The sequence below is a fragment of the Colius striatus genome, chromosome 2 (genome assembly GCF_028858725.1).
Source record: "Colius striatus isolate bColStr4 chromosome 2, bColStr4.1.hap1, whole genome shotgun sequence".
NCBI lineage: Eukaryota > Metazoa > Chordata > Aves > Coliiformes > Coliidae > Colius > Colius striatus.
Window position 1 is genome coordinate 74,391,683 of NC_084760.1, and position 26,815 is coordinate 74,418,497.

At 42.2% G+C, this 26,815-nt stretch overlaps 3 protein-coding genes and 1 long non-coding RNA gene across 9 annotated transcripts in view; 2 read left to right on the top strand and 2 right to left on the bottom strand.

The window, feature by feature from the left end:
• Positions 1–5,039, bottom strand: part of SMYD3 (SET and MYND domain containing 3) — a 419,799-nt gene extending 414,760 nt beyond the window's left edge. Inside the window, exon 1 of one of the 3 annotated variants that reach the window (XM_061991091.1) lies at positions 4,801–5,039. In XM_061991091.1, the coding sequence (XP_061847075.1) occupies positions 4,801–4,964 (164 nt within the window). In that variant the 5' untranslated portion in view covers positions 4,965–5,039. The remainder of the gene's footprint in view (positions 1–4,800) is intronic. The other 2 variants (XM_061991092.1, XM_061991093.1) reach the window with 2 other exon arrangements.
• On the top strand, positions 4,753–16,178 carry LOC133624990 (uncharacterized). Of its 2 annotated transcripts, XR_009818275.1 has the most exons (3): positions 4,753–5,104; positions 6,620–7,431; positions 8,470–16,178. It is a non-coding gene; the product is annotated as an uncharacterized LOC133624990 (long non-coding RNA). The 2 variants fall into 2 exon arrangements; XR_009818274.1 differs by having other exon boundaries at positions 6,620–16,178.
• On the bottom strand, positions 15,665–26,021 carry TFB2M (transcription factor B2, mitochondrial). Its single transcript, XM_061991095.1, has 8 exons — positions 25,664–26,021; positions 24,665–24,753; positions 23,596–23,749; positions 23,058–23,206; positions 21,559–21,648; positions 19,406–19,468; positions 18,067–18,218; positions 15,665–16,681 (listed from the first exon to the last, which is right to left on the bottom strand). Exons 1-8 carry the CDS (start codon positions 25,980–25,982, stop codon positions 16,495–16,497), a joined length of 1,203 nt encoding a protein of 400 aa, XP_061847079.1. The 5' UTR covers positions 25,983–26,021; the 3' UTR covers positions 15,665–16,494.
• CNST (consortin, connexin sorting protein) overlaps positions 25,932–26,815 on the top strand; it is a 50,639-nt gene continuing 49,755 nt past the window's right edge. Inside the window, exon 1 of one of the 3 annotated variants that reach the window (XM_061991089.1) lies at positions 25,932–26,242. The gene's annotated coding sequence lies outside the window, so the exon portion shown is untranslated. The remainder of the gene's footprint in view (positions 26,243–26,815) is intronic. The other 2 variants (XM_061991090.1, XM_061991088.1) reach the window with 2 other exon arrangements.

Genomic DNA, 26,815 nt, shown 5'->3' on the forward strand with positions numbered 1-26,815 from the left:
ACAGGAAATCCCTGACCATCCTACAGGTGGGTGCTGTGAGGGAGAAAAACCAAATCAACAGGCAGGCCAGGACAACTTAGCATGAACGCTATCCTGAGCAACAGAGCTTCCTCCTTCTCCACCTTCAACCTGGTTCTCAGCAGAAGGGAGATGGAATCTGCAAGTATAATTTCTGGTACAGGTTTTATTACTCTAGAAAAGGAGGTTCACGTCCTTCTCTGGAAGAGATACTGCAGGAAAGCAGAGCCAGTAGTCTATTACCTTCACTTGCAGAACATTTTCCTGGCAGTATGGGACAGAAGTCTGGAAGCCACTTCTCCTATGGCTACAGCTGGCAGAAGGACAGAAAAAAACCCATTTCTATCCTGCTTTTTGTAAGATTGCTTCAAACTTCCATATCACAGTAAGATGACATGAAGGAGAGAATCTTCAGAAAATGCTACTTTAAGGCTATTAGCCATTCAGCTTACAGATGGTAACATTTTTTTGGGGGGTACGATTTCTCAGGTCCTGGGAAACATTCTCCCACATCTACATGGAACCTGAAATTCTGATACTAATGTCTCACATGCCTTTTTGTTTCCACACGCTTCACCCTTACTTCTTTACCCCTCAGTCTTGATACATAAACCTGTACTGAGCTTTAGAGCCACTGACCCCACATTAAAAAGGCAATAAAACATGGAAAAAGTCATGCAGAAATTTCCATTTAACAAGAGAGGAAGAAACTTTTCTGTTGCTTTCCACAGTAGGTTGCTGGGAGATTTGCACCATTCAAATCTCATCAGGTTTCTATAAAAGCACAAGTAGCATGTTTTCAGCTTAACACTACAGATATTCTTTACAAAGAAGACACCATCATGCAACACAATGTCAGTTGTTCTCTCAAGATACTACTTCCACAGAAATACACATTGTCAACAAACACTTCTTTATCAAAATTTATGTTTCCATGTATCTTACATCAAGATAGAATTGTTTTTAATTGCTGATGCAATACAGTTCAAACCAGCTACACTATCATATTAAATCAGCTCTAGCAGAATATTTTAGCCTAGCCTTCTGTAAAAAACAACATAACCCTTTTGATTAAAAAATATAGGATTATCTTTGAAGTAAGAAATCAAAAAAGGGAGATAATTACCAAAATCTTCCACATATCTACATATAATGTAGACCTAATAACACTTGACGAAAAACTTTTATTTCATTGTACAAATAATACCAACAGCCCAATAAGGTAAGAAGGGGTGTTAGTCTTTACTGGTAAATACATGAAAGATAGGTAGATAGATAGATAGATAGATAGATAGGTAGATAGATAGATAGATAAACATGTCAGTATTTTAAATCCACAGTAACATTCACTTTAATTAAGACTAAGCAGAACTGCTGCATTTGCCAATTTTCCTCTCTGAATCAGAGCAGCAAACTCTGCCTCCAGCAGCCATCCTTATCCTGCTTGGGTACCTCCAACCCTTGCTGTAGGGGATAGAGGCTGTAGATTTAGCCAAGGTCACAGACTAAGTCAGCACTATAGCAAGTTTGTGACCCCACATCCTGGTGAGATCATGCTGACAGTCCAGAAATAAGATATTCTGCACATCATTACACATCTTCTGATCCACCCACCACTTCTCACACAGCCAAAAGCTGCATCCAACATTTACTACTACAAGCTGGTAGACAAAATTAAGTACAGAATTACACTTCAGAGTATAAAGCCTTGAACATTAATTTATGCTAAATTAATGTCAAGTACAAGAAACTTATAAGGGCAGGTGCAGAGTCCTGCATCTGGGGAGGAACAACTCCATGCACCAGTACAGGCTGGTAATTGACCTGCTAGAGAGCAGCTCTGCAAAGAGAGACACGGTAGTCCTGTTTGACAATAAACTAACCATGAGCCAGCAATGTGCCCTCGTGGCCAAGAAGGCCAATGGCATCCTGGGATGCATCAAGAAGAGTGTGGCCAGCAAGTCAACGGAGTTTCTGCTCCCCCTCTACTCTGCCCTGGTGAGGCCTCATCTGGAGTCCTGTGTCCAGTTCTGGGCTCCTCAGCTCAAGAGGGACAGAGAACTTCTGGAGAGAGTCCAGCACAGGGCCACCAAGATGATCAGGGGACTGGAACATCTTCCTTATAAGGAAAGCCTGCAGGAACTGCGGCTGTTTAGTCTAAAGAGGAGGAGACTGGGGGGGGGGGGATCTTATTAATATTTATAAGTATTTGAATAGTGGCTGTCAGGAGGTTGGGACATCCCTTTTTTCTATCTAGCAACAGGACAAGGGGTAATGGGATGAAGCTGTAACACAAAAAGTTCTATTAAACTATTACACTGTGAGAGTGATGGAGCCCTGGCACAGGCTGCCCAGGGAGGGTGTGGAGTCATCTTCCTTGGAGGTCTTCAAGACCCTCCTGGACATGTTCCTATGCAACCTGATCCAGGGGAACCTGCTTCTGCAGGGGGGTTGGACTAGATGATCTCTAAAGGTCCCTTCCAACCCCTACCATTCCATGATTAACTTTGTTCTTGCACTGCCACCTAAAGATCAGAGTGAAAAACAGGAATGGTAGTAGACTGACTTTCAGTAGTCTGAAAATGAGCAGTAATGTTTTTTCTGACACCTTTGAACAAAGATGACACTGTATTATTACATGAAAACCAGATTCATGAAACAGTTTGATTCCACATCCCACTTCAGTCATGCTTCACCATACATTTTAAAAAAATAAAGGCACTTATGTATGTATGTATGTATCACTAATTTAACAAAGTCTGTTGAATAAGTCACTACCATTTGTAAGAAGATGGATAAGAAGAAAGCTAGATTGTAGAGTCTTGATCTTTAAATTCTGTCTAGTCATAGCACATTTTGCAATAGAAGCTAGATTGGTGACAAATTTGTTTTAGTTTCTTTAACTTACCTGATACCACTATTTAGAAAAAAAATAAAACTTTCACAAATGCATAATTTTAAATTATATACAGTTGGTAACACCATTTCTCCCAACAAATCCTGCCCTGATTTCACTTCTATATCCAAACATTTCAGATTCCTTTGCATTCCATCTATTGCTACATGCAGCCTGTCTTCTTAAGTCTGCAGCCTCTCACAACTGGAAGCTGAAAAGCTATGCAGTCACCACCCTGATGTCACCACCTAGTGTCATAAGTCAGACTTTACAGATATATTAGCTAAAAATCTTTTTTTGTTTTGATTGTTTTTTCATACACTGAGGTTAGATGCAAGTATGACTTCGAATACAACTGTTAAAGTTGTTTCTAGGAAAATAAGGGTCATATTACCATTTCTTTAAACAGAAGCTAAGACACTCTGTGAGGACACAAAGCAAAACACTGGAAATGTTTCAAGAAGCAAAACATTAAATAATTCCAAAAAGAAAAAAAATAATTTCCTCTTGTAATGAAAGAGGTCATGTTCGTTAATCAAATCATGAAAGAATAGTTGTGCAAGGAACCGTTTAAAGTCATTGTAAAAGTCTTGTAAAACTTTAACCGTAAAGTTCCTACAATGTACACAGGTGCAGTTGGCTGAGATGCATATAGCAGGTACAATAGTTTGCGCATGAGCTGATAAGAGCCAAGAGAAGAGTTCATGAGCGGGCCACTAGAGGAAGACTACTGACTTCATCCCAGCGACCACCCTACGACCACCAGGAGGCAGAAGAAGACCCCCTAGTAACAAGACGGGCACATGCGCAGAGTGCACCAGGGAGCGATGCACCCCACCGATAAGGACAGTATAAAAAGACTCTGATATGGGGGGAGGGGGCGCGCGCCGTTGGTGGAGCAGAGTCTCCCGGCTGCCCAGCACTGTTTTGCTTATTTGCCGCTTGCTTAATAAATTTGATCTGTGAGTCATTTAAATTGGCCTGTGAACTTTTTCACAGCAACTTAGAACACTCTCAAGTCTTGGTAATTATACATGGTTTTGGATTACCTACCAATATGTTTCAGATATATACAGATATACTACAAACAGATCTATCACAGTCTATCTTCCTGGAAAATTGCTGAAGTGTAGAAACTTGTCACACGTGGGCTTTTTTTAAAACAAACACAGAAAGCTACAGTGGGTTTGTCAGTTTTCATTTGTAAGGACGTGAACGATAGAAGGATGGCATTTATTCAATGCATCTCTCAAAACCACGTGCTCCTTATACACAGCATATGCACGACAGGAAATCCAGCCGCCTCATGCTGCCACGAAATGAGTGTTGTCACCTCTGCGGAAGCCCAGGGCAGAGCATTGCGCAGCAGAGAACTCCGTCACGCTGTCACATGTAGAGTTCCCTTACGGGGCTACAGCGGGTGTGAAATTTTCCCCTCACCACTCAGGCAGTTCTTAGCAGAGCAGGGGCGATCACGCTGTCCCCAGTCACAGGGGCTCTTCACCAAGGCCCACGCACCAGCTACCCCGCCCCCGCCAGGCCCCTGAGGGGGAATCTGCCGCCAAAACGCCGCCGCTGGCACCGCCGACTCCTGCCCAGGAAACCTTTGGCCAAACTTCCCGCGCCCAAGAAGAGATATTCTGTGAGAACAACTTTTTAATAACACTGGAAAGAGCTGTAGGAAGCGGCACGCAGCACACCTCAGCCCTAGCACCCACTTGCCTGCCCACCCACCACCGCGACACGGGCCCCAGCACACCGAGTTGAAACCCCCGCAGCCCACGCAGGCGTCACAGCCCCGCCCCCCCTCAGCGGAAGGGGCGGCGCTGGCCGGGCGGGGCCGGCATGAGACACTGTTGAAACGTCCCCGTTCTCGCCCCCGGTACCTCTGCAGGCAGTGGTCGCAGACGCTGCCCAGCAGCTCCTTGGTGACGATGTGGGCGAAGGGTTGGTCGCGGTAGAGCAGCTCTCCGGGCTGCAGCTGCCGGCGGGAGCGGAGGCCGCTGCCTTTGCCTCGGCTGCGGAACCGCTCCAGCGCCACCGACTCCATCCTGCTTCGTGCGCCCCCGCGGAGAGAGCGCGAGGCCGCGCCTCTCGGCGCCACGTGACCTGGCGCTGCAGCCGCCGCCATCTTAACTGAGGGTCAGGAACGCCCCAGCGGGCTCCCATCTTCAGGACTTGGGCGAAGAGGTGCGTTTTCAGGGCACGTTGTTCGTGGTCGAAACAAGTTCTCGTACTAAGAGGCCACAAGACAGAGTGTAACCCTTTACCTGAAAGGGGATTTAGTAGTTTTCATTAACACATCACCCTGTGATGCTCAACAAAATGGTTATCAGTGTTTCTGTGGCTAATTACGGATCGGGAGTAGGGGTTTTCTTCAGTTCCTCTGTAACTTTGTGGGTTGGTTTGATTTTGAAGGGAAGGAGGCAGATAGAAAATGTATAATCGCAAATCTTGTTAAGCATGGGACTGGGCACCTTTCTGACACATGTGATGTTAGCCTTGTGCAGCACCATTACTGCTTTATTTCCATACTGACCTAGGGTCAGCACTGACAGAAGTGGAAAAAAATTCATATGAATATAAAAGCATGAGGACACGTGGAGGCTGCATACCATTCATAGGTTTCTTTGTAATGAGGTAAGCTTCCCCGGGCTCTCCTCAGCCCCAGCCCAGGGCTGTGTCCTCCACAGGGGCTGCAGGAAACCAGAAAGCCCCTCCAGCTGAGCAGCTGATGCACAGAAACACAGCAAGTTCACTGCAGCCTTCAATGTGCCACAAAGGAAAAATCACACTCATTTTGTCCTAACACCTGTGATAAATGATTTCGTCTCAAACAGGATTCCAATTAAACTTAAAATTTATTAAGCGAAAAAGCAAACAGCGCTGGATGCGCCAGGAGTCTCTGCTCAACCAAGACACACACCACACAGCTCCCAGTTTCAGTTTATATTTCCTAGGTTAATACATAGTCATAGCTATTTCGTATGCATGCGCCCAATAGACTTCCTCTGCCCCGCATCACACGACCAGCAACAAAACCAGTTTAATAAACTGGTAACCAAATTATGCTGAGTCATCCTGACAGGTTGCAAACACCATACTGTTACTAAAAGGACTAGGTCTTCTGTTAAGCCTGCGGTTATGCAAGAACGAACAGAATGATCAAAGATCACGTTTTACCCCGGGGCCCCAGCGTTGCTTCACATTGACACGAATCAGGTGAACACATTTCACACACCCAAGGATTTGTCAGTGGCTTTTATTCACTGATGGGACATTGAAACCACCGTGGAGAAGATAGATAACACGCAGGGGCTTCATCACACATAAGCACATTCATTGCAGATTATATACCTTTCAGTTCATTATCAAATACTAATGTTTGGATCACAAGGAAGAGATGCAATAATAATTCTGTCAAAACTCATCCCAAAACAGGACATTTTACTTGTGAGTTAGCATCTAGACGTATTTCTCATTATGATCGGAATACAAAGCTCAGCATCCAAGCTCTGGCATTGAGTATCCCTTGCTGTTTTTTGTTAGAGACATCAGCTAGAGGCAGCAGATAAATGACAGGGTGTCCTGGTTTCAACTAGATTGGAGACTTTCCTTCTAGTAGCTGCTACAGGGCTATATTTCGGGGTTATGTTGAAGAGAATGTTGCTAACACAGGGATGTTTTGGTTATTTTTATTGGCAGGACACACGGCGGAGGCAAGGCTCATTTATTCGTGGCTGTGCAGCCGATTATGGTAATCCAGGAGTTCCTGGAGCACGGGGAGTGGAGGAAAAACAAGGAGAGCCACCAGGACCAGGAAGCTCTCACGACAGGGACAGTCTTGCCGGGAGGCGGAGCCACAGCAACCGCAGGGGATTTAATCATCCCCCGGGATCATGAGCGATCAGGAGTGTGGTGGCAGTTTGCGTGGCAGTTTGGGCAGGGAACAACCTCACGGCCCACTTAAAGAAACAGAAGTCAGAGAAGTGCCCCAGCTTGAACCTAGAAAGATGGTGAGCACTCGCCTGAGGACTAAAGCCAAGGTTCAGGTGGACAAAACCCAGGTGAAGGTCGATGCATCAACCCAGACAGAGCCGGTTAGTAGAGAAGCTTCAATCCAGGCGGAGTGCAGGGAGTGTTTAGGCTGCTTAGGGACCTATGCTTCTGAGGCAACTATATGTCATAGGTGCCCTCAAGTTCAGGAACTGCAGCACCTGGTGAAAGAGCTGCAGGCAACTCTGAGTAGACTCTGTAGTATTAGAGGGGCAGAGGTGGAGAAAGACGGAGGCTTCCACAATCAGGTGCAAGCCTCCAGTGAATCTAACAAGCCTTGGACCCTAGTTACAAGAAAAAAAGAAAGACAAAGGCTCATCTTCAAAGCCCTCCTTCCAGAGTGCCCACTACAAACAAGTATGAGACACTGGTGACAAGGGACTTTGAGGAGCAAGTTCCAAAACGTGAAAACCCATCAAACAACCCACCAAACAACCCACCAGCTGCTCCACCTACAATAGGTAATGGACACCGTAGGAAGAAGTGACGGGTGCTTGTTGTGGGTGACTTGCTGCTAAGGGGCACTGAGAGACCCACCTGTGGAGCAGATAGGGAGTCAAGAGAAGTGTGCTACCTGCCACAAACCAAGATTGGGGATGTGGCCACGGCTTATCAGGGATGCAGGCTATTACTCCTTACTTATGTTCCATGCAGGTATGAATGATGTCATGAGGTGCTAGCAGGAAGGCTTTGGGTTCTTTGACAATGGATCCTTCCTTGGGGACTACAGCTTGATAGGACGGGATGGGATTCATCTCTCCTGTAAGGACACTGGGATATTTGGGAGTAGGCTACCAAACTTGGGACCAAGGGACTTGGGGGGTGAAGGGAGAAGCAAAATAGAACAAGCTGTCCCCTCTAGCTGGGAAACAGGGCAGGACAGGGAATGCAAGTGCCCTTCATCTGCACATTGGGCTGAGATGCAGAAGGCTGACCACCCTGAGCCAAACTGGGGAGGAAACTCCTGCACCCACCCAGGGAAACCTGTGTGTTTGAGTAAGCCCCTACACTGCCTCTACACCAATGCATACAGCCTGGGGAATAAGCAGGAGAAACTGGAGATGTGGGTGCGGATGCGGGGCTACGACCTCGTTGCAGTCACAGAGACATGGTGAGACAGCTGCCATGACTGGATCACAGCCATGGAGGGTTATGTATTGTTCAGGAAAGACAGACTGACAAGGCATGGAGGTGGAGTTGCTCTCTATGTGAGGGAGCAATTAATGTGTAGTGAACTGTGCCTGGGTGGGGATGAGGAGTGGGTAGAGTGCTTATGGGTAAAAATTAATGGGCAGGGCAAGGCAGGGGATATTGTTGTAGGAGTTTGCTACAGGCCACCTGATCAGGAGGAGGAAGTTGTTGAGGCTGCTGCACAGTCACAACCCATGGTCCTCATGGGGGACTTCAACCACCCTGATACTTGCTGGGATAGCCACACAGCCAAGCACACACAGTCCAGGAGGTTCCTACAGATTGTTGACGACAACTTCCTGTCGCAGGTGATCGAGGAACCAACAAGGAGGGGTGTGCTGCTGGACCTGGTACTGACAAATAAAAGAGTGCATGGTTGGGGATGTGAAGGTTGGAGGCAACCTCGGCTACAGCAACCACAAGATGGTAGTGTTCAAGATCCCGTGTGGAAGAGGCAGAACACAAAGCAGGACCGTGACCGTGGATTTCAGGCGAGCCGACTTTGGCCTCTTCAAGGATCTGCTTGGATGAATTTCATGGGATATAATTCTAGAAGACAGAAGTGCCAATGAGAGCTGGTCAATCTTCAGGCATCACTTCCTCCAAGCCCAGGATCAGTGTGTCCCAATACACAAGAAAGGAGGAAAGGAGGTAGGAGGCCTCCATGGATGCACAAGGATCTGCTGGGACAACTCGGGCAGAAAGCAGCCATCTATGAGAGGTGGAAACAGGAGCTGGCTTCTTGGGAAGAGTATAGGAACATTGCCAGGGCATGCAGGGGTACAACTAGGAAGGCTAGAGCCCTTCTAGAATTAAATTTAGCCAGGGAAGTTAAGGACAGTAATAAGGCATTTTTCAAGTACATCAGCAGCAGAAGGATGACGAGGGGGAATGTGGGCCCGCTGCTAAACACTGAAGGACGACCCAGGAAACTACAAGCCGGTCAGCCTCACCTCCATCCCTGGAAAGGTGATGGAACAACTCATCCTGAATGTTATCACTGAAGATATGAAGGAAAAGATGGTTATCAGGGGGAGTCAGCATGACTTCACCAAGGGGAAATCCTGTTTAACCAACCTGATAGCCTTCTATGATTGCATAACCAGCTGGCTAGATGAAGGGAGAGCAGCGGATGTCATCTCCCTTGACTTCAGCAAGGCTTTTGACACTGTCTCCCATAACATCCTCATCAGAAAGCTCAAGCAGTGTGACTTGGATGAGTGGACAGAAACGAGTTGGAGACCTGTGGCCAGTGGAGTTCTTCCGGGATTGGTTCCGAGGCCACTCTTGTTCAACATTTTCATTGACGACTTAGTTGAGAAGACAACGTACCCTCAGCAAGTTGGCTGATGACACCAAACTGGGAGGACTGGCTGATTCCCCAGAAGGCTGTGGTGCCATTCAGTGGGATCTTGACTGGCTTGACAGTTGGGCAGAGAGGAACCTCATGAGGTTCAACAAGGACAAGTGTAGAGTCCTGCATCTTGGAAGGAACAACCTCATGCCCCAGTACAGGCTGGGAGTCAAACTGCTGGGGAGCAGCTCTCCAGAGAGAGATCTGGGAGTCCTGATTGATAATAAGCTAAACATGAGCCAGGAATGTGCCCTCATGGCCAAGAAGGCCAATGGCATCCTGAGGTGCATCAAGAAGAGTGTGGCCAGCAGGTCAAGGGAGGTTCTTCTCCCTCTGTACTCTGCCCTGGTGAGGCCTCATCTGGAGGCCTCGTCTCAGCTCAAGAGAGAGGGAGAGCGTCCAGCACAGGGCCACCAAGATGATCAGGGGACTGGAACATCTTTCATACGAGGAAAGCCTGCGGGAACTGGGGCTGTTCAGTCTAGAGAAGAGGAGGTTGAGGGGAGATCTTATTAACATTTACTAATATCTAAAGGGTGAGTGTCAGGAGGTTGGGCCATCCCTTTTTTCTATAGTAGCTAGCAACAGGACAAGGGGTAATGGGATGATGCTGGAATACAAGAAGTTCCACTTAAATATAAGAAAAAACTATTTCACTGTAAGGGTGACGGAGCAGTGGAACAGGCTACCCAGAGGGGTTGTGGAATCTCCTTCCTTGGAGGTCTTCCTGGACATGTTCCTGTACGACCTGATCTAGGTGAACCTGCTTCTGCAGGGGGGTTGGACTAGATGATCTCTAATGGTCCCTTCCAACCCCTGTGATTCTGTGATTCTATGAATGCGTACAAGCATCAAGACTCTTTATATTTCTCACCTTTGAGCCAGTGAGTGGGCTGAATTGGGGGGCAAGGGGGAGGGATAGGAGACATCATGCCCAGTATAGAAACTGGGGTGTTTGACTGGGAGGAGGCAGATCACTACAGGGGCATCAGTGGTGTGCAATTTCATTGTCATAATTTGTCTTTTCCTTGGATTTTGTTTCTCTTACTATTATTATATTTTATTTTTCTTACTGTTATTATATTTTATTTTAATTTATTTATTATTCTTGTTCTCATCTTATCCATGGGTCTTCATTTTCTTTTCTCGTTCTCCTCATCCTATGGAGGCATGGGGACTGGGAGCAGCTAAGTGGCTGCACAGTGCTTCATTGCCATCTTGGCTTGAACCATGACACAGGGGAAAAGCAAAACACTTGTACAATTAACAAAGAACATCACTCTGAAATGGTGATGCTCAAAGCTCATGAAATAAGTGCCTTCCATATGGGTCTATGTAGCTTTCATTCATTTATGACATTACATTCGTGATACAGGCCAAATGTGCTAAACTGCAGGTAGACTTCCTCTGTTTTTCCTTATTATGCCTATAGAAGTAGTTAGGGCTTGTGTTTTGAAATGTTAAATCATCCCATCAAAGAGCACTGACAGACCTAACAGTTGTGCAAAATAGCTTTTCATTTCTAAAACAGACACATTTTTGTTCTCAGCAATGATTATTTTAGTCTGCAATTTTTTTTATCCAAGTTGCAACTAGAGAGTCAGAAATGCCAATATGGGTATCGAAAATAGTGCTATTAGGAAGAACCAAGCTATGTCAAGCCACCAAATTTCTATGGCAAATATATTTTGAAATTCACTTAAATGCTGCAGTGACGTAATTCATTACCAAAAGATGGGATAGCATCTGGCTGTCAGTTAATAAGCACATTACTATGTGCTATTTACTGTGCACATGACTATGCTTTTCTTTAGTTGCCCTAACAATTTTTTTAGAAGTGGACAATTACAGTGATTTAGTGCGATGTTCTAAGAATTACCCTTAACAGATATTAAAATATTAAACAATTACCTCTATATTTGTCTTGTTTTCTTTACTCCTTCACCTATTTAATATTCTGTGTTTCTCATTCTATGCTATTCTATTGAGTTTGTTAGCAGGCATAGCCCAAAAGTTGTAACATAAACACAGTAACAACAGAAGGAAGGGGCTTTCATCTGTTTGGCATTAATTGGACAGTGAAATAAGCCATGGAAGGCCAAGGACAATTTGTCTGACATTGCATTTCAAGTCATATGACAACATAACTGTAGTAATAAGGGCTTTTCTAGTATAGATAAGCTTTTAAACACAGCATAACCATTTTCACCGGTGCAGTGTTGGATATTTCCACAACTGTAAGAATAGCCTGGAAAGGTGATTCTGGTTATCTACATTTAGACTGGCCTGCATAGGATGGCCGTTCAACATAGTCTTTGAGCAATGCTGATCAACTGAATGCTCAACTCAAATGTTTTTGAAAACCTCAGTCTGTATTTTCTGACAAGTACAATGATACTATGGTTATATATGGTCATTTGGTCCTTGACTATATTTAATTTAATTAATCCCTGTTATTAGTATGTAGGGTTTATATGACCAAGTAATCCACTGATCTAGACAGGTCAGACTTCCCAACAGCTATTTGAAATGCATTACATATTCTGGACAGAAGCAGATGTCAAGGCATGTAATAGAGGCACTTTTGTGGGAAATACCACTTAATTGTGGCTGCTGCTGAATTAGTCACACTTCCTTACTGCTAGTAAACAAGACACCATAGTGGAACTTCAGGTCTTCTATCTCACAACAACAGGTTTTACAACATGAATTTACAGAAAGAACTGCAATAATGAAATAATCCAAATCCTGCTCTTTAGTCAAATGTGCGATACCCATTCCAACCAACATGGTACAAAACTGGATTTTTCTGAAAGCACAGCATGGCTCAAAACACAAAATGTTTAATTTTGGATTAGTAAAAAAAAATTCTGTGTTGGTAACTGCATAGAATAGCTATCAAGTAATTAGTTGAAGGCTTATAAGTACAGATAGATTTTTTTATGAACACATAGGAATGTCTAGACAAGGTCTCTTCACCTTTAATGTTGGTGTGCCAGTTAAAAATTGATTCTAGAATGCAAAATTTAAAAAAATCCAAAAAACCTCACTACAGAAGCATTTTAAGCATAAATTAATAATACATTTCACATGGTTAAATAGATTTTGCCTGGTTTTCACTAGGAGCTTTACAAAAACTTTCCAGTTTTGAGTCTTTTCTGCCTCAAAAACTTCAGCTGGCAAAACCAAGCTTATGAAATTCATCAGCATTAATTTCCTAGCTGTTTGTCTATTTGGTATCTTACCAATAGGATCAACTACATCAAATGTTAAAAGTTTTGCTTACATTATGAGTAATTGACTGGTAACTGACTGTTCCATTTCGTGTATCTTAACTAAGCTTAGATAGCGTGTCTATTTTAGCAGTGACAGGTTAAACAGCATGCAGAAGGAAAGACGCAATAGGTATTGAGCAAGGATATAATGTGAGTGAATAGACATCTCCCACTGACTTGTCCTTTCTGGAAAAGTTTCTTGTTATTTCTATTTTCTTTGTGTTTACAGAAGAAAAGTACAGCTTTGCTAATTAAAGGGTTGCAAAGCTTAGATTGGAATTTGCAATCCACAGCCCCATAGACTGTGTTCAGCCTACCAGAACAATTAATTAAACATGTTTTTCTGGAAGCCTCAGTTTTTTCCCCATCATGCTTACACAACTTAAAACTACACCATGCAATCTGTTTCTTGAGTTTTATGTTGATATTGCTATCAACATTGTCATTATTACCTTCAAGGCTAATCTGCAATTATTGAACTATCCAATGCTGAACAAGCTTAGTATACAGTATATATCCATTCCACCTTAACAACTTATCATATTATCTACTGTTTTAATTAGTACTAGGTCACAAACCCTCCTTCTGGTTCAAAACCAAACTAACTGTAGAATCCAACTTGACTGATCTGATTCCAAGTGGCAAAATTTCTCATTAACTGAGCATCATAAGGACAAAGTTCCTTTCTGGTTGTAGTTGTGTTTGCTATGATTTTAGTATAACTATGCTATTGCCATCACAGTCATGTAATTTTCTTTTACAGGCAGATGGATGGCAAAAATACGAGGGACATTAAAAAAGACTTAGCACCTCTGAAGTTACAATCAATATACAAACTATGATATATTGCTGCTTTAATGTGGCATGCCAAAAGCCATTTTCTTGGCAATTCCTCTAAGAAACAGGACTTGAAAAGTGGGAACAGCACTTGAAGAGTTCTACTTGCTAGAAATCTTGTGTGGTTCATGTTTGAGAGGTTCACAAATTAAATCAGTCTTTGGGGTAAAAAAGGAAAAAAAAAAAGACAAAAATAGAAGACACTAAAACCCCAGAGTCAGGAAACAACTGAAAGGAACATGCCATACTGCAGACCATATGCAGATTAAGTATGCATATTGCAACCTTTATCTCATCCAAGATCACAAAGACAGGAAAGCATAGGTAGAAAGAAACCTGCCCAAAAACTTGGAGCTAATTAATATGATTTTAAAGATCTCTTCCTTTATATCTTATAGTGTCACAATACAAACCCATGTAAAAAAACCTGAATTGTGCAACATTTTCAAATGTTGGTGCTAATTTCAAAATACTTTTTATTACTTACTGTACCTGGCACAGTAACTCACTCGCAAATTGATGCATTTTCAGAAATGGGAAACTTTGCTATCCCATCATGATAAAAGTTGTTTCTGCAAACCTTTTGGTCTCAAAGTTAGCATAAAGATCTTCTCTTCTGAGAAGGCCTAGCATTTTATGAGAGAATTTGCAGTTTTGTTTGCACTTTGACTAGCATCTTTTGAGAGTTATTAAACTGTAAATATTAACCTAAATTTATATAGTTTTCCTAGCTGCAAGTTCTGTCTTTGCATTTACAGCAATCAAAAATACTTGCAGAGATGTTGGCTTAATTCTCCATCAACATTTCAAGGAAGACAGCAAAGGCAAGCAAGCAAAGGAAAATAAATAGTACAGTTGCTTAAAAATCCTAACAAAAATATGTAAGAAGCCTTTATATACAATTTACAATTTCAGCAAAGTTTTCATTCAACATTATCCTATAAAAGAATGTAAACCTGCAACAGTACAAAGTACTGAGTGGATAGCATCAATTAATCAAATCTATAGATCTACTTACATTTCACTCACCTTTATTTATTCAAGCACATCAGTAATTTTCACTGGTTTTCCATCAATACCAAAACCATTTTTATAATGACATTGTTCTCTTCATGTCACACTTGTGATCAGGGCTAAACATATTGCTAGACACTTAAGAGTTCTGATTAGCATTAAATCTCCTCATTTCAAGTTCCCATTTACACAATACTCCTTCCACTTACAGACTCCTGCTGTTAGCACGGGAGTCTCAGCATTGGCTCAGTAAATGCCATTTTCAAACAGATTAAAAAAAACCCAACTCAGTGATTTTTTTTTTTTTTTTCAGTTCATGTTTGAATTGTTATCAGCACACTGTTAAAGAAGTTTATATATATATATATATAGAAAGCAGTAGTCTTGTATTTTATGATTGAATACTTCTCCTGGTATGTTGACTTAAGACATCTTGCTGCAACAAGAGCAAGGTATTTGATTCAAGGGGTGGTAGTAGGGGGAACTGGACAAGGGGAACACTGCATTCTTGTAGACCAGTAGATAAGAGAGTTACTATCTATGGAGACTGAAAAAAGTAGAATTACTTCTAGCTTGTCACATCTGTATTTCAAACCATGCTTAAGAAACACGGGTTTGGGTTTGCATTGTTTTAATCACTGCTGTTTTCCAAAGCCTGAAAAAATCAATAAATCACAAAATGATAGGGGTTAGAAGGGACGTCTGGAGATCATCTAGTCCACCCCCACTGCTCAAGCAGGTCCACCTAGATCAGGTCACAGAGGAATATATGCAGATGAGTTTTAAAGACCTCCAGAGGAGACTCCATGCCCTCCCTGGGCAGCCTGTGCCAGGGCTCCCTCACCCAAAAATGCATTTTACTAACTCATGCTGTGCTAAAACCAGCCTCTTTCTGGCCATAGCTCTTCCGAGAGGAGATAATTTGAAACACAAACCAGTGCAGCTTGCCAGCACTACTGGCCAACAACAAAACAGTTACAAGGTAAGATAGGAAGAGAAAGTAAGATCAGCTTGCATTACGGATGACTTTGGCTAAAAAGGATTTTAATATCATATGCTTCTGAAGTAAGTTATTTTGTACATAAAATACGCATTAATCAAATACATATTCACAAAGGTTGCAAACAAGATGACTTTTTTCCCCCCAAACAGCACTGAATGTTCTGGTGACTTTGTTTTTTAGACTTAAAATAAAGCCTATAAGCACACATGTGTTTGTGGATTGTAAATTAGAACAGGTCACCCAGTCCTCTTCACAAACTTTCAAAAGAAAGAGTTGATACATCCTTTCTCCCCAGAGAGATAACAATCTTTAGTTAAAAAACACCAAAACCGCCACAACTCTCAGCCAATGTTTTATCATGCTGTTTTAACACAGCTCTATTGATTTATTAATATTATGTTGACTTTAAACTGAAAGGTTTTTAGATCAGGAGCCAATATAAAAGATTCAATGGTTGTACAGACCTATGTGTTTTGTGAATCTGTGAAAAGGCATTCAAATCACTGAGCATTAAAATACAAAACACGCAAATAATGATATTTGGTCTGGGTTTTTTTTCAAATGTTGTAAATATACAGCAGTATAACAAAAAGTTACATTTAAGTGGTACATCCCTAAGCAGCTGGTGACCAATATGCTCCTGTAAAAGATGCAAAGCTGTCCATTCTAGATAGGATTGTGAATCTATTACTTTCATCCTGTGTAGAAGGCCTCTTTTTACTTGCTAAATTTATTTTCCTGTTAGGACAGGAAATAATCTAACAGTATCTCTGTTTTTATTTGAATCATTTCTTATCAAAGTAATCTTCCAGAAGCAAAGATGTTCTTCTAAAAGACAGCAGCTTTAGAATTATAAGTTCATGTTCCTTATATTGTCCAAGACTTCATCATGGAACCAGGTTTCAGTAAACATATCAGAGTTTTGCAAAGCCTCAAAAAGTCGTCTGTAGTCTTCTGGGTATAAGTTACGTGTTTCAGCATTTTTTGGAATTTCTAGCTCTCTCAGCAATTTGACACTGTTGTCCAAGCTCCATGAACTAAAACAAATAAACAAAAATTAATTTATTTCTGTGAAAACTAAAAGAACAAGAAACAGTATCTCAAGGTCAGTTTCACTTTCCCAGCTTCTAGAAGAAGTTAACTTCTCCCTACAACACAAGTTCTTTTCAATCCATACCGCAAACAGGAAGAATCTTCCGTTAGTAAGGCACATAAACATCAAATAAGGCCTCCAGCAGACACAAACACCACCAAACCACAGAAGGCTCCTCATTAGAGGGTGGGCACTCCCCTCCCTCCTTCTTCTGCCCCAACTGGGTAAGTCAGTAATAGACATTACAGCACAAAAAAAATATTATTCTTCAGTGCCTGGGAAAGGAAAGCCAAGGCCATCTTCAAGAAGATGATTCAGTATAGCATGAGTTAGTATGGCTTACACCTCCTCTAGGTATTTTCTTGTATATGTAAATAGACATATCCACTGTCTTCCCATCTACATCATCACTATGAAAACTAGATCTTTTCTAAATGTGACCATTTCTCAGACAAAAAAAGGATGTATAAATACATAGAAGATGCACATTAAAAGCCTTCAGGGTTAGCGCTCCACTTCCTGGCCAAAGGATTGAGTGGAGATTAGATACACCACTGACCTTGAAAACAGAAATCCATTAAGGCTCTTTGCACTTGTTTTTGCTAAATGAGTTACTGGAATTTATTAGTTCAAGTTTTTTTTTAATCTCCTTCCTGGAAATTAACTTCTATAAACTATTATCATCAAATAAGAAATGTATCGTTTTCATTAATGAGTTGAAGTCCAGACTGCAAACACTTCCTGTTTATGGGAAATGGGAATCTACTAATCATATAGCAAAGTCCAGTGTAATACTAAAAAGAATAATTTAAAAGAGTTGCATAATTTGTAAGTAAGTCTTAAGTCTAATTTTTAAATTAGATAACAAAAAGCCATTTGAGGGCATCCCCACTGCACCTTCAACAATCTTCACCTGTTTTCACCAGCATTACTTTGATGTCTGTTATAAATGGAAAGTCTTTTTTTGGCTTTTAATTTCTATACTTGCAAAACTCTTGGTGACTTTGTTCTTACGCCTGTGAGTGAAAACCTCTTGCAGACTCATGACCTCACCACCATTGGCAGTACAATTACTGCACATCTACATTCGAAATACTTCTCAACTTTCCTGTCAAACCTCAAGTTTTTATCATCTGTGAATACAGGCCAGGAAAAGTCCCCCAAATAATCTACTGTGGGTTACAAAAATCTTCTGTTCTCGATGAAGATAATTAATTTTTTTTAAAAAAAGAAAGCAGTGGTTAAGCTGCAAATAAATTCTGTTTGAGAACATATTTTAAATTTCCCTATATTTCTCTGAATAAAAAAAATATTTAAATTCTTACTTACTTCAATCTATCAGTAAGTCTAGACTTAGGTCTAGCAAAACACTGTTTCACCATGAAAATAAAGGTAGATGAATTTGTGGACTTCAAGCCTCTTGAAAAAAGGTTTTGCCGAGGAGTCAGTCGTACCAAACAGAAATGATCATTTGGCAGACACTGTAAGAAAAACAAAACAAGTAACTGAAAAGTAATTTTTAAGACAGTGTCTGCCTTTACCTAAGAGTGTCTCATTTGTGCTACCAGTATCATTTCATAGAGTTTTAGAAGTCTTAGCAAGATAATTTCATTGGAAGTTGAAGCTTTAACATTTTGTTCTAGAATACAGAGCCTTTACCTTTCCCATCCTCAAAAAAAGGAAGGAAACAGGAAACAGAAAACCAGAGTGTTAATATGTATGCTATTTTTAAGACTGAATTTTTTAGTTGAAATACAAGCTTGATATGAGTCCTCAAGACATTATATGGCTTGTAGTATTCCTGTAATATGCACAGTATCAGATCAATTCAACTACCTGCCTTTTGTATATAAAGACAGAATTATTTGAGAGCAACACTAAGACAATATTGCAAATTGAGAATATTAGGAAACTGGGAGGAACTGGAGTCTTTAACTGAAAAAAATACACTTCTGTATTGATAGCAATGGATATATTATCCAATAGATCTCACATTTACAGTTCTCCTAAGGCAATTACAATACATCTTATCTGATATGCCTCTATATGGCTTTAAGGCAACACACCTAAGTGTGTAAGGCACAATCAGTTACTTACGTTCACTTAATACAGTAATGTTTCAAACACTCAGTATGTTACCATAGCAGTTTCCTGAGGACTGTAAAAATCATGCTTTTACAGTATTGGCATTAAAAATAAATATTCCTCTATTATACAAAAGAAGACCATTACCTCTCTAAAAGAGAAAAAGTTAAGAACTTTAAATAAGCTATTTTTTCCATTCTGAAATTTAAGCTTTGAGACTCATTCTTCAGCAACTTGCACACAGAATCTATAATGGATATGTTAATAACCATTCTAATAAAATCCAGCAGCATATTGATCATGCTATTAATTGCAGGCAGATGTAACCTTGTCAGTAACTTCTTTAGAAAAACACTTTACTTGTTTATATCCCTTTATGCCACTTATTCACTATGTTTCTCATCACAGAAAATAAAGATACTGGTTTCAATTTCTAAGCTAATAACAATTCTTCACCCCATTTCTGATGCATCTACATGTTTCCTGTAGGTAGGAAACTTCTTAAGAAATACTATGTGAATACTGTTATAAAAGTTCTTTTAACCTTAAATATGGTTTAGCTGCACCTTCGCAATGATCTTACCATGCTTTTTGGTATTGCCAGTGCCCCGTTTTTCATATTGGTTACAAATGATGACCAAGGTTCCTACAGGAGGGAACAAATACATTACAGAATTTAAGTGCTTTGTTACAATAGAATAATTTCAGTTGGAAGGGACCTACAAGGATCATCTAGTCCAACTGCTTGAGCAATTCAGGGTTGACCAAAAATTCACGGATGCTATTAAGGGTATTGTTCAGATACCCGACTTGAAATTTTTGGGCAATGACCGCCTCTTTAGGAAGCCTGTTCCAGTGTTCAACCACCCTCTCAGTAAAGAAATGCTTCCTAATGTCCAGCTCACACATCCCCTGGCACACCTCTGAAACCATTCCCAGGAGTTCTATCACTGGATCCCAGGGAGAAGAGCTCAACACCTCCCTCTCCCCTTCCCCTCCTCAGGAAGCTGTAGAGAATGAGGCTACACCTCAGCCTCCTTTGCTCAAACCTAGACAAGCCTGAAGTTCCTAGCCACTCCTCACAGGACATTCCTTACAGCCCTTACACCAGCTTTGTTTCCCTCCTCTGGACTCATTCTATTACCTTCACATCCTTAAGTGTGGGTTCCAGAACTGCACACAGTATTCAAGGTGAGGCTGCACTAATGCTGCACACAGCAGGACAGTCACCTCTTTTAGCTAGCTGTTTCTGCTCTTTGTGATGCACCCCAGGGTGAAGTTTGTCCTCTTGGCTGCCTGGGCACTCTGCTGACTCACACTGAGCCTGCTGTCAACCAGCACCCTCAGGTTCCCTTCTGCAGGGCTGCTCTCCAGCCACTCCTCTCCCAATTTATACATGTGCCCAGCATTACTCTGTCCTAGGTGCAGAATCTGGTATTTCAACTTCTTTAATTTCATCCCACTAATCATTGCCCAATGCTACATTCTATCTAGATCCCTCTGCAAGGCATCTTGTCCCTCACTAGAGTCAGCAGCACCTCCCAGTTTGGTATCACCTGAAATCTTGCTAATGGTGCACTCAACTCCTGCATCCAGATGATTGATCAATATATTGAACAGAACTGGCCCTCAAACTGAACCCTAAGGAGCACCATTGTGACTGGTCACCAGCCAGAGGCAGCCCCATTCACTGCACCCCTTCAAATCCTGCCCTTCAGCTGCTTCTTTACCCAGTGCACCATGAACTTGCTCATCTCTCAGCTGGACAACTTGTCCAGAAGGATATAGTGAGGGACAGTATCAAAAGCCTTACTAAAATCCAGAAAAACTACATCCACCACCTGTCTACAAATAATAAGTCACTCTTCCCACACTGACTTAAGGACCAGACAGCCCAAGGTCTATCAGTATTATTAAAGACTGGGACAAAAAACACATTGAATGCCTCCACTTCTTCATCTCTTAGTCAGATGACTACCACCAAGTATCATCTTATTCTTCAACTCCTTAATATCTATCTTAATTTGTACTTCATGGTATAAAGTATTTTGAAACCAATACAAAGTGAAGCTCTTAATCTTAGATTAGCAAAACATTTAAACTACGAGGTAGGTTTCTACAAAAACAGACCAGAAATAAAGATAAATCTAGAAAGCATAAGGTAAATAAAAGTTAATGCTCATGTGGTCTCTCACATTCAACATGGAAAACTTTCTAAAACTAAACCATAGAATGTTTGACAAGGCAAGACAGTTACTGACTATCAGGAGAAAACAGGCCTGCTTGGAACATAAAGGCACCACAACTCCAAAAAATACTTCTGCTGAACGCAGGTCAGGAAGTCAAAAGCACACATGATGACGAAATACAGAGGACATTAGAAAGAACAGACTTGGAAAATTGGAAGAGCAGTCCTCTAGTCTCATATGACCCTTACCAAGATGGAAAGGGCTCACTCACCCTGTTGCACAACCACCTCTTTTTTAACTACCAGCTTCTGAGAATAAATGTTTTTGAGCTTGTAATGAAAATACTGACATCATAGATAATCTGAAAGAGTTTCACACCAAACATGACTGCTTCAGGTTTTTACATCCAAAAGTTTTCAACAGTTCTCCAACAAATTTAAAATGTCAAATTAGCTTCCCATGAGTTTCGAAGAGTAAAACACCATAAATCCTTTTCTAAAAGCACATCCATAGTGTGACCAGTCAGCTGGTACAAAAAAAACCTTACCTTGTGAAGAAGCTGAACATCACATCCTACTTGATAAAGTACAGTAAGTGCTTGGTAAGCTCTTATTTCCCCAGGCTTTGCTGTTAATACCTAACAAAATGGCAAAGAAAGAAGCAATATTAGTTTTTGCAACAAAAATGCTTTTTATCTAAGCAAAATCCTTATATATATGTAACAAGTGGTAAGAAAGTTATAGTTAAATCTCAAATTCCAACATAAAATTACATTAGGCCTCAAATACATACTCTGTGTTATTTTAGAAAATCTTGCCAGAACATATGATTAGAAGATACTAGAGCTGTCTTAAGTATTTCTTCACAGCATTTATTTGGATAACTGAACTGTGTAGGAATTGGCAGTTCATATCTTCTGATCCCTTTTAAGGCAGAGACATTTCACACAGAAGAGAAATAGGGATCATATTTTGTATAAACAGGGGAAGAAGAGAAACAGGGATCTTATTTTGCATAATAGGGACAGAGTTATCAGTTCACACTAATAAGACAGTATTCTCAAAGAGACATACAAGCAGATTAAGTCAAACATCACTGAACACTAAGTAGTTTGCAAAGTCATCATCCTGATCAGAAAACTCTCAGAGCAAAACAAAGAAAATTCTGTGGTTATTCTCAAACAGTGCAGAGAAATAACTAAATTGCGGCAGGAAGATTTCATTTCCTGTAATAGATTTAGAGAGACTCATCATACGATCAACAAAAAAGCCCAAGTCAAAACAGAATCAACAGAGCCCACCAAACGAATGTTCCAATTGCTTTTGCTTAGATACACAACTCTCATTTAACAGGGTTAACAATAAAACATTAAAACTTAATAAGCACACCTGGAAGTCTTTGCTTACCCCAAGTAATTAAAAGTTTGTGGCTTTGTATGAACTTCAGCTTCACAGAAAGAAAATGCACCTTTGTTAACTATAACTACAGTTCTAGGAGTTTGGGAGAGTGTAAATTAGGAACACATAACCCAAAAAGCTGCTCTGCACCTTTGTGTACAGAACCTTAACAAAAAGGTGTGTAAAACACTCCTATTTTGCCTTGGCTACTTCAGTACCGTATACAGAAGTAGCTCAAGGGGCCAAGTACATCTCACTGAGCATGGTATTTAGTAACTCCCAATCCTCTTCACCAGGTGTTTAGAATTCAGTCTTCATTAACTATTACCTGCAACTAGTAAACAATTCTGTTGCAAAAGCACACTACAGAGTTTAAGCATCTCACAAGTTGCATGGGAAGCAGGTAGTCTGCTGCTGAATATCCTTTTCAAGAACCAGCCCTCATGTTTCTATGATTTGTGGTTATAGGCCAACAGAATGTTTCTTGACAGTGCTACTATTTCATAACAAAGTAGGAAACAGCCAAGACTTACAAAAAATTTAGCAGAAAAACAAATTAACTGGAAGAAACAATAACTATACAATATAAACCTTTTTGTGTTCTGTGAAACGCTTTTTCCTTATTGCCTGTAAAATCTCTTACACATACCTTGTATTCTTTTTCACTTATAAAGATGTTGAGTTCTACTCTTCCGTATCTGTATATGGAACTGCATTCATATAGAGCAAAAAGAAGCCTCCAAAGTGCATTCCTTTCCTTTTTTTGGGGTAACATTCCAAAAACTTTCACAGGTACATCTGTTTCAACAGTGTGTAAAAGTATCTTTAAAATATTGCAATACATACTAAACAATCTCATTACTGCTAATGTCTAAAATGCAAACAATTAAGTCAGTCAACTCACATCATTCAAGAATGACAATTCAAACTTTAGCCAAAGCTAAGCCCAGTTTGCATTAGACTAAACCTTTAAAAAAGACGACAAAATAGCTGAGATTTCATACTGCCACAAAGGTTTTCTGATGCTACAAATAACCTAAATAAAGCTAAAATGTAGGAAATAGTATCCATTAATCCATTACATATATTCAATAGAACACACACCTCAAGCGAATCCCAAAGAGTTTGCCAAGCTGCCTATGCACTCTTCAAAGGTATTTGTAACATGTGTGATCATATGCCCATACCTGCTTTCCATGGAACTGCTGCTACCCCTATGGTTTCAAAAAGTTTTTCAGAATACACAGCAGGTGGTTTTGCTGTTTGAGTCACCAAAGGATCAAGTCTGAAGAAATCACCATAAACTACCTTTAATTGTCCATCCAGGCTATTCTCTAGGGACTGAAAAAAATTAGTTTTGGTAGAAGAAATCAGAATGCAGTGAACTGTCTTGCAAAGCACCCAACACAAAAAAAGCCAACAAATATTCAAGCACTATCTAAAATCATTACGCAGTCAACATGAATCAAATCTCAGAGCTGCTTATTATAGTTGATAAAAAGCATAGCTTTCTTCATTGTGCAGGGCATTTTGACATTTTTGTGCTGTTCAACTGGAGCTTTAAAATACATTCTTAAATTAGCAAGACTTTCTGCAATGTTTTGCAAAAATGCCACACTCAATTAAGCAAACCACTGCAATTACTGTTTTACAACTGAAATTCCAACATATACAGAAAGAATGCCTCTTATACACATTTTAAGGCAGGTGAAAGTCTTTGGTTCCAAACCTCTGCTTCACAGCACTGTAACACAATTCTTCTAGTGCAACTTCAGCAACTATGTGTCTGACCACCTTTGAATTCACACAAAGCCAAAGTGCACAGGAGAAGACAACAGATGTGAATGTCTTAATATCACCAAGTAAACTGCAGAACAATAGATTAAACAATACCATGAGATAATCAGAATAACTAAGGCTATTTTTACAGTTTCTGAAAGCTACACATAGACTTGCTTTAACATACACAACTACAATATCTCTGATTACTGTTAGCCTCAAATGTATGCATGAAACTATTCATTGGAAAACTATGAACTTGAGTTCCTACACCAATTGATTACAAGAGTCCACTACAGAATATGCAATATAAAACCAAACAATTCTTACTGTTATTAAGTGGTATTTCAGATGTTACAGTAACAGTCACTGGCTAATTCCTTTTTTGATCCAACAGCTGTTACATAATTTTTAGGTTAATTTCTTATTTTACCTTTAATTAAGTTATAGAAAAGTGCTACTAAATAAAAAGTGTACCTGTAAGTTTGGAAGAAAAGCTAAGTTACTTTCTAGAGCTACCACTCTAACACCTGCATTGAGCAGAGTTCGGGTCAAGATTCCAGGACCTGAAGGGACACATTAAAATAAATAATTAAATAATGTTAATTGCAGGGCGTTTTTTAACTTATTTCCTTCAGTGACTTTCCCAACACACCACTTGGGACATACCAACTTCCACAAAATATCACTTGTTTGTTTAAACACACTTGAAAACAAGAGTTAGAAATAAGATTTACATGCAGCCCAAGATTGCTCAGTGAATTACACTGAGCAGCATTACAGTTTGATACTGAGTAACAGTAGAAATAATGTTTTGAGTTTTTCCTACTACTTTTTCTTCTGCCAACCGAAATATACTTTGAAACTTTTCCTGTATTATCTCTACAGGTAAAATATTGTCTGCAGAAACGTAAAAAACCTCATTAAGTAACTGCAGAGACATAGCCGTGTAATGGCCCACAGTGTTAGGCAAGCTTTAACTAACAAAGACGAAGTTCGCTTTCAAAGCCGAAAATATTACCTGGGCAGAAATTTACATCTCTACTTATACTACACCAAAGTTTTAACACCGGTGACTCAAGCCTCCAGACTGAGCAGACTCTGTTTCTTCGCTAAGTTTTGTATAAATGGAGCCCACCAGCACCCACCCCAGGCCCACGGCTCTGCCTCGCCAGCCGCCAACGGCCGCCCCAGGAGGGCACCATGCGCACGGCTCCCACCCCGGCGGGCCCGGGTAGCGCCATCACGCAGTGGAGCCGCCACTCCTGCCCGAAACCCCGGGAGGGGCAAAGCCCTTCTTCAGCCTCACCGCCTCTCCGCGGCCCCGGGAGGGTAGGGCCAGGGGTTCACCATGGATAGTGGCGAAGGCGGCAACTCATACCGACCTCACAAGGTCACTGGGGCGGGCGGAGCGGCGCCGCATCACTGCCACAGTGCAGCGGGAAGGCGGACGGCCGGAGCCTCGGGGCAGCTTACCGGGCGCGCACTCGATCAGAACGGGCTGGTGGCCGGAGTGGCCAGGGCGCTGCAGGCAGCGCTGCACGATGCGCGCCAGCTGCGGGCAGACGATGTAACGGCGAAGCGGCGCGCTGGGGGACTGTTCCGACTGTGCCTGCTGCATCAGCTCTGCCGCCTCCGCCGCCTCTGGTACCCGGAGGCACGGGCTCGGCCACTGCCCGGCCGCTCGCCGCGCCGTCACCCAGCACGGCGACAGCCTGCACAGCAGCGGCGACAGCCCTGCCGCCAGAGCCGCCGTGCAGCCGGCAGCGGCCGGCGGGGCCCAGCCCGCAAGCATCGCCACGCCGCCGTACCAGCCCCACACCAGCGAGAGCCGGGTGCGCGAGCGCCGCGGCAACGTCACTTCCGCCTCTCCCTGTCCTTTCTAGTGCTCTTCCGCTCTACGGTCGGAGGTTTCTCGTCCCGCCACCCTCTCTATGGTGTCAGCCCAGCACCACCGGGAGCCTGCGGCAGCGGCGGCGCGGCAGGACCATCCCACTCTTCCCCACGCCATGCCGGCTGGCAGGTCCCGGCCGCCCGAGCCGCAGCACGGCTGAGGTGAGCTGACAGGGGCTTATCCTCAGCGGGAGGAGGAAGGGAATGGGAGATGTTTTCCCCGGTGCCGCGCGCCGCTGCCTTCCTCTCGTCCCGGCCGCGGGAGGAGGGTGGTGGGGGGAGGGCCGCCACTCGCCCGGCGGCGGGCGGCTGTGGGAGGCCAATACTGGGCGGGCTGAGCTCGTCGCACGCCTCAGCCGAGGTGACAGGTGCTGGCGCTGTGGCCCTGGAGGAGCGAACTGGAGGGGGATACGAGTGTGTGGCGGCAATTTGCCGTTCCCGTGAAAGGTAGGAGGCTTGGACCGATAAGAAACGCTCTACCGGGCCGCCGGTGGAGCGGTGACTGCTCGCTTTTGTTGGTGGAAGTCCCAGGAGCTACGTACTTAGTTTGAGGTTTGCCTGGATGTTGCAAGGGAGTCTTTGATCTTTACGTCTGCAGCTAAATAGTCACTTCGGAACTCGGTTCTTTGTATCGCCGTGCTGCCCTCAGCAGGTGCAGGATCCTGCTTCGGCGGATCTCCCACATCAGTCTTTGTCGGCTTCTTTCTGGCCGATAGTTTTCCTGTCAACAATTTC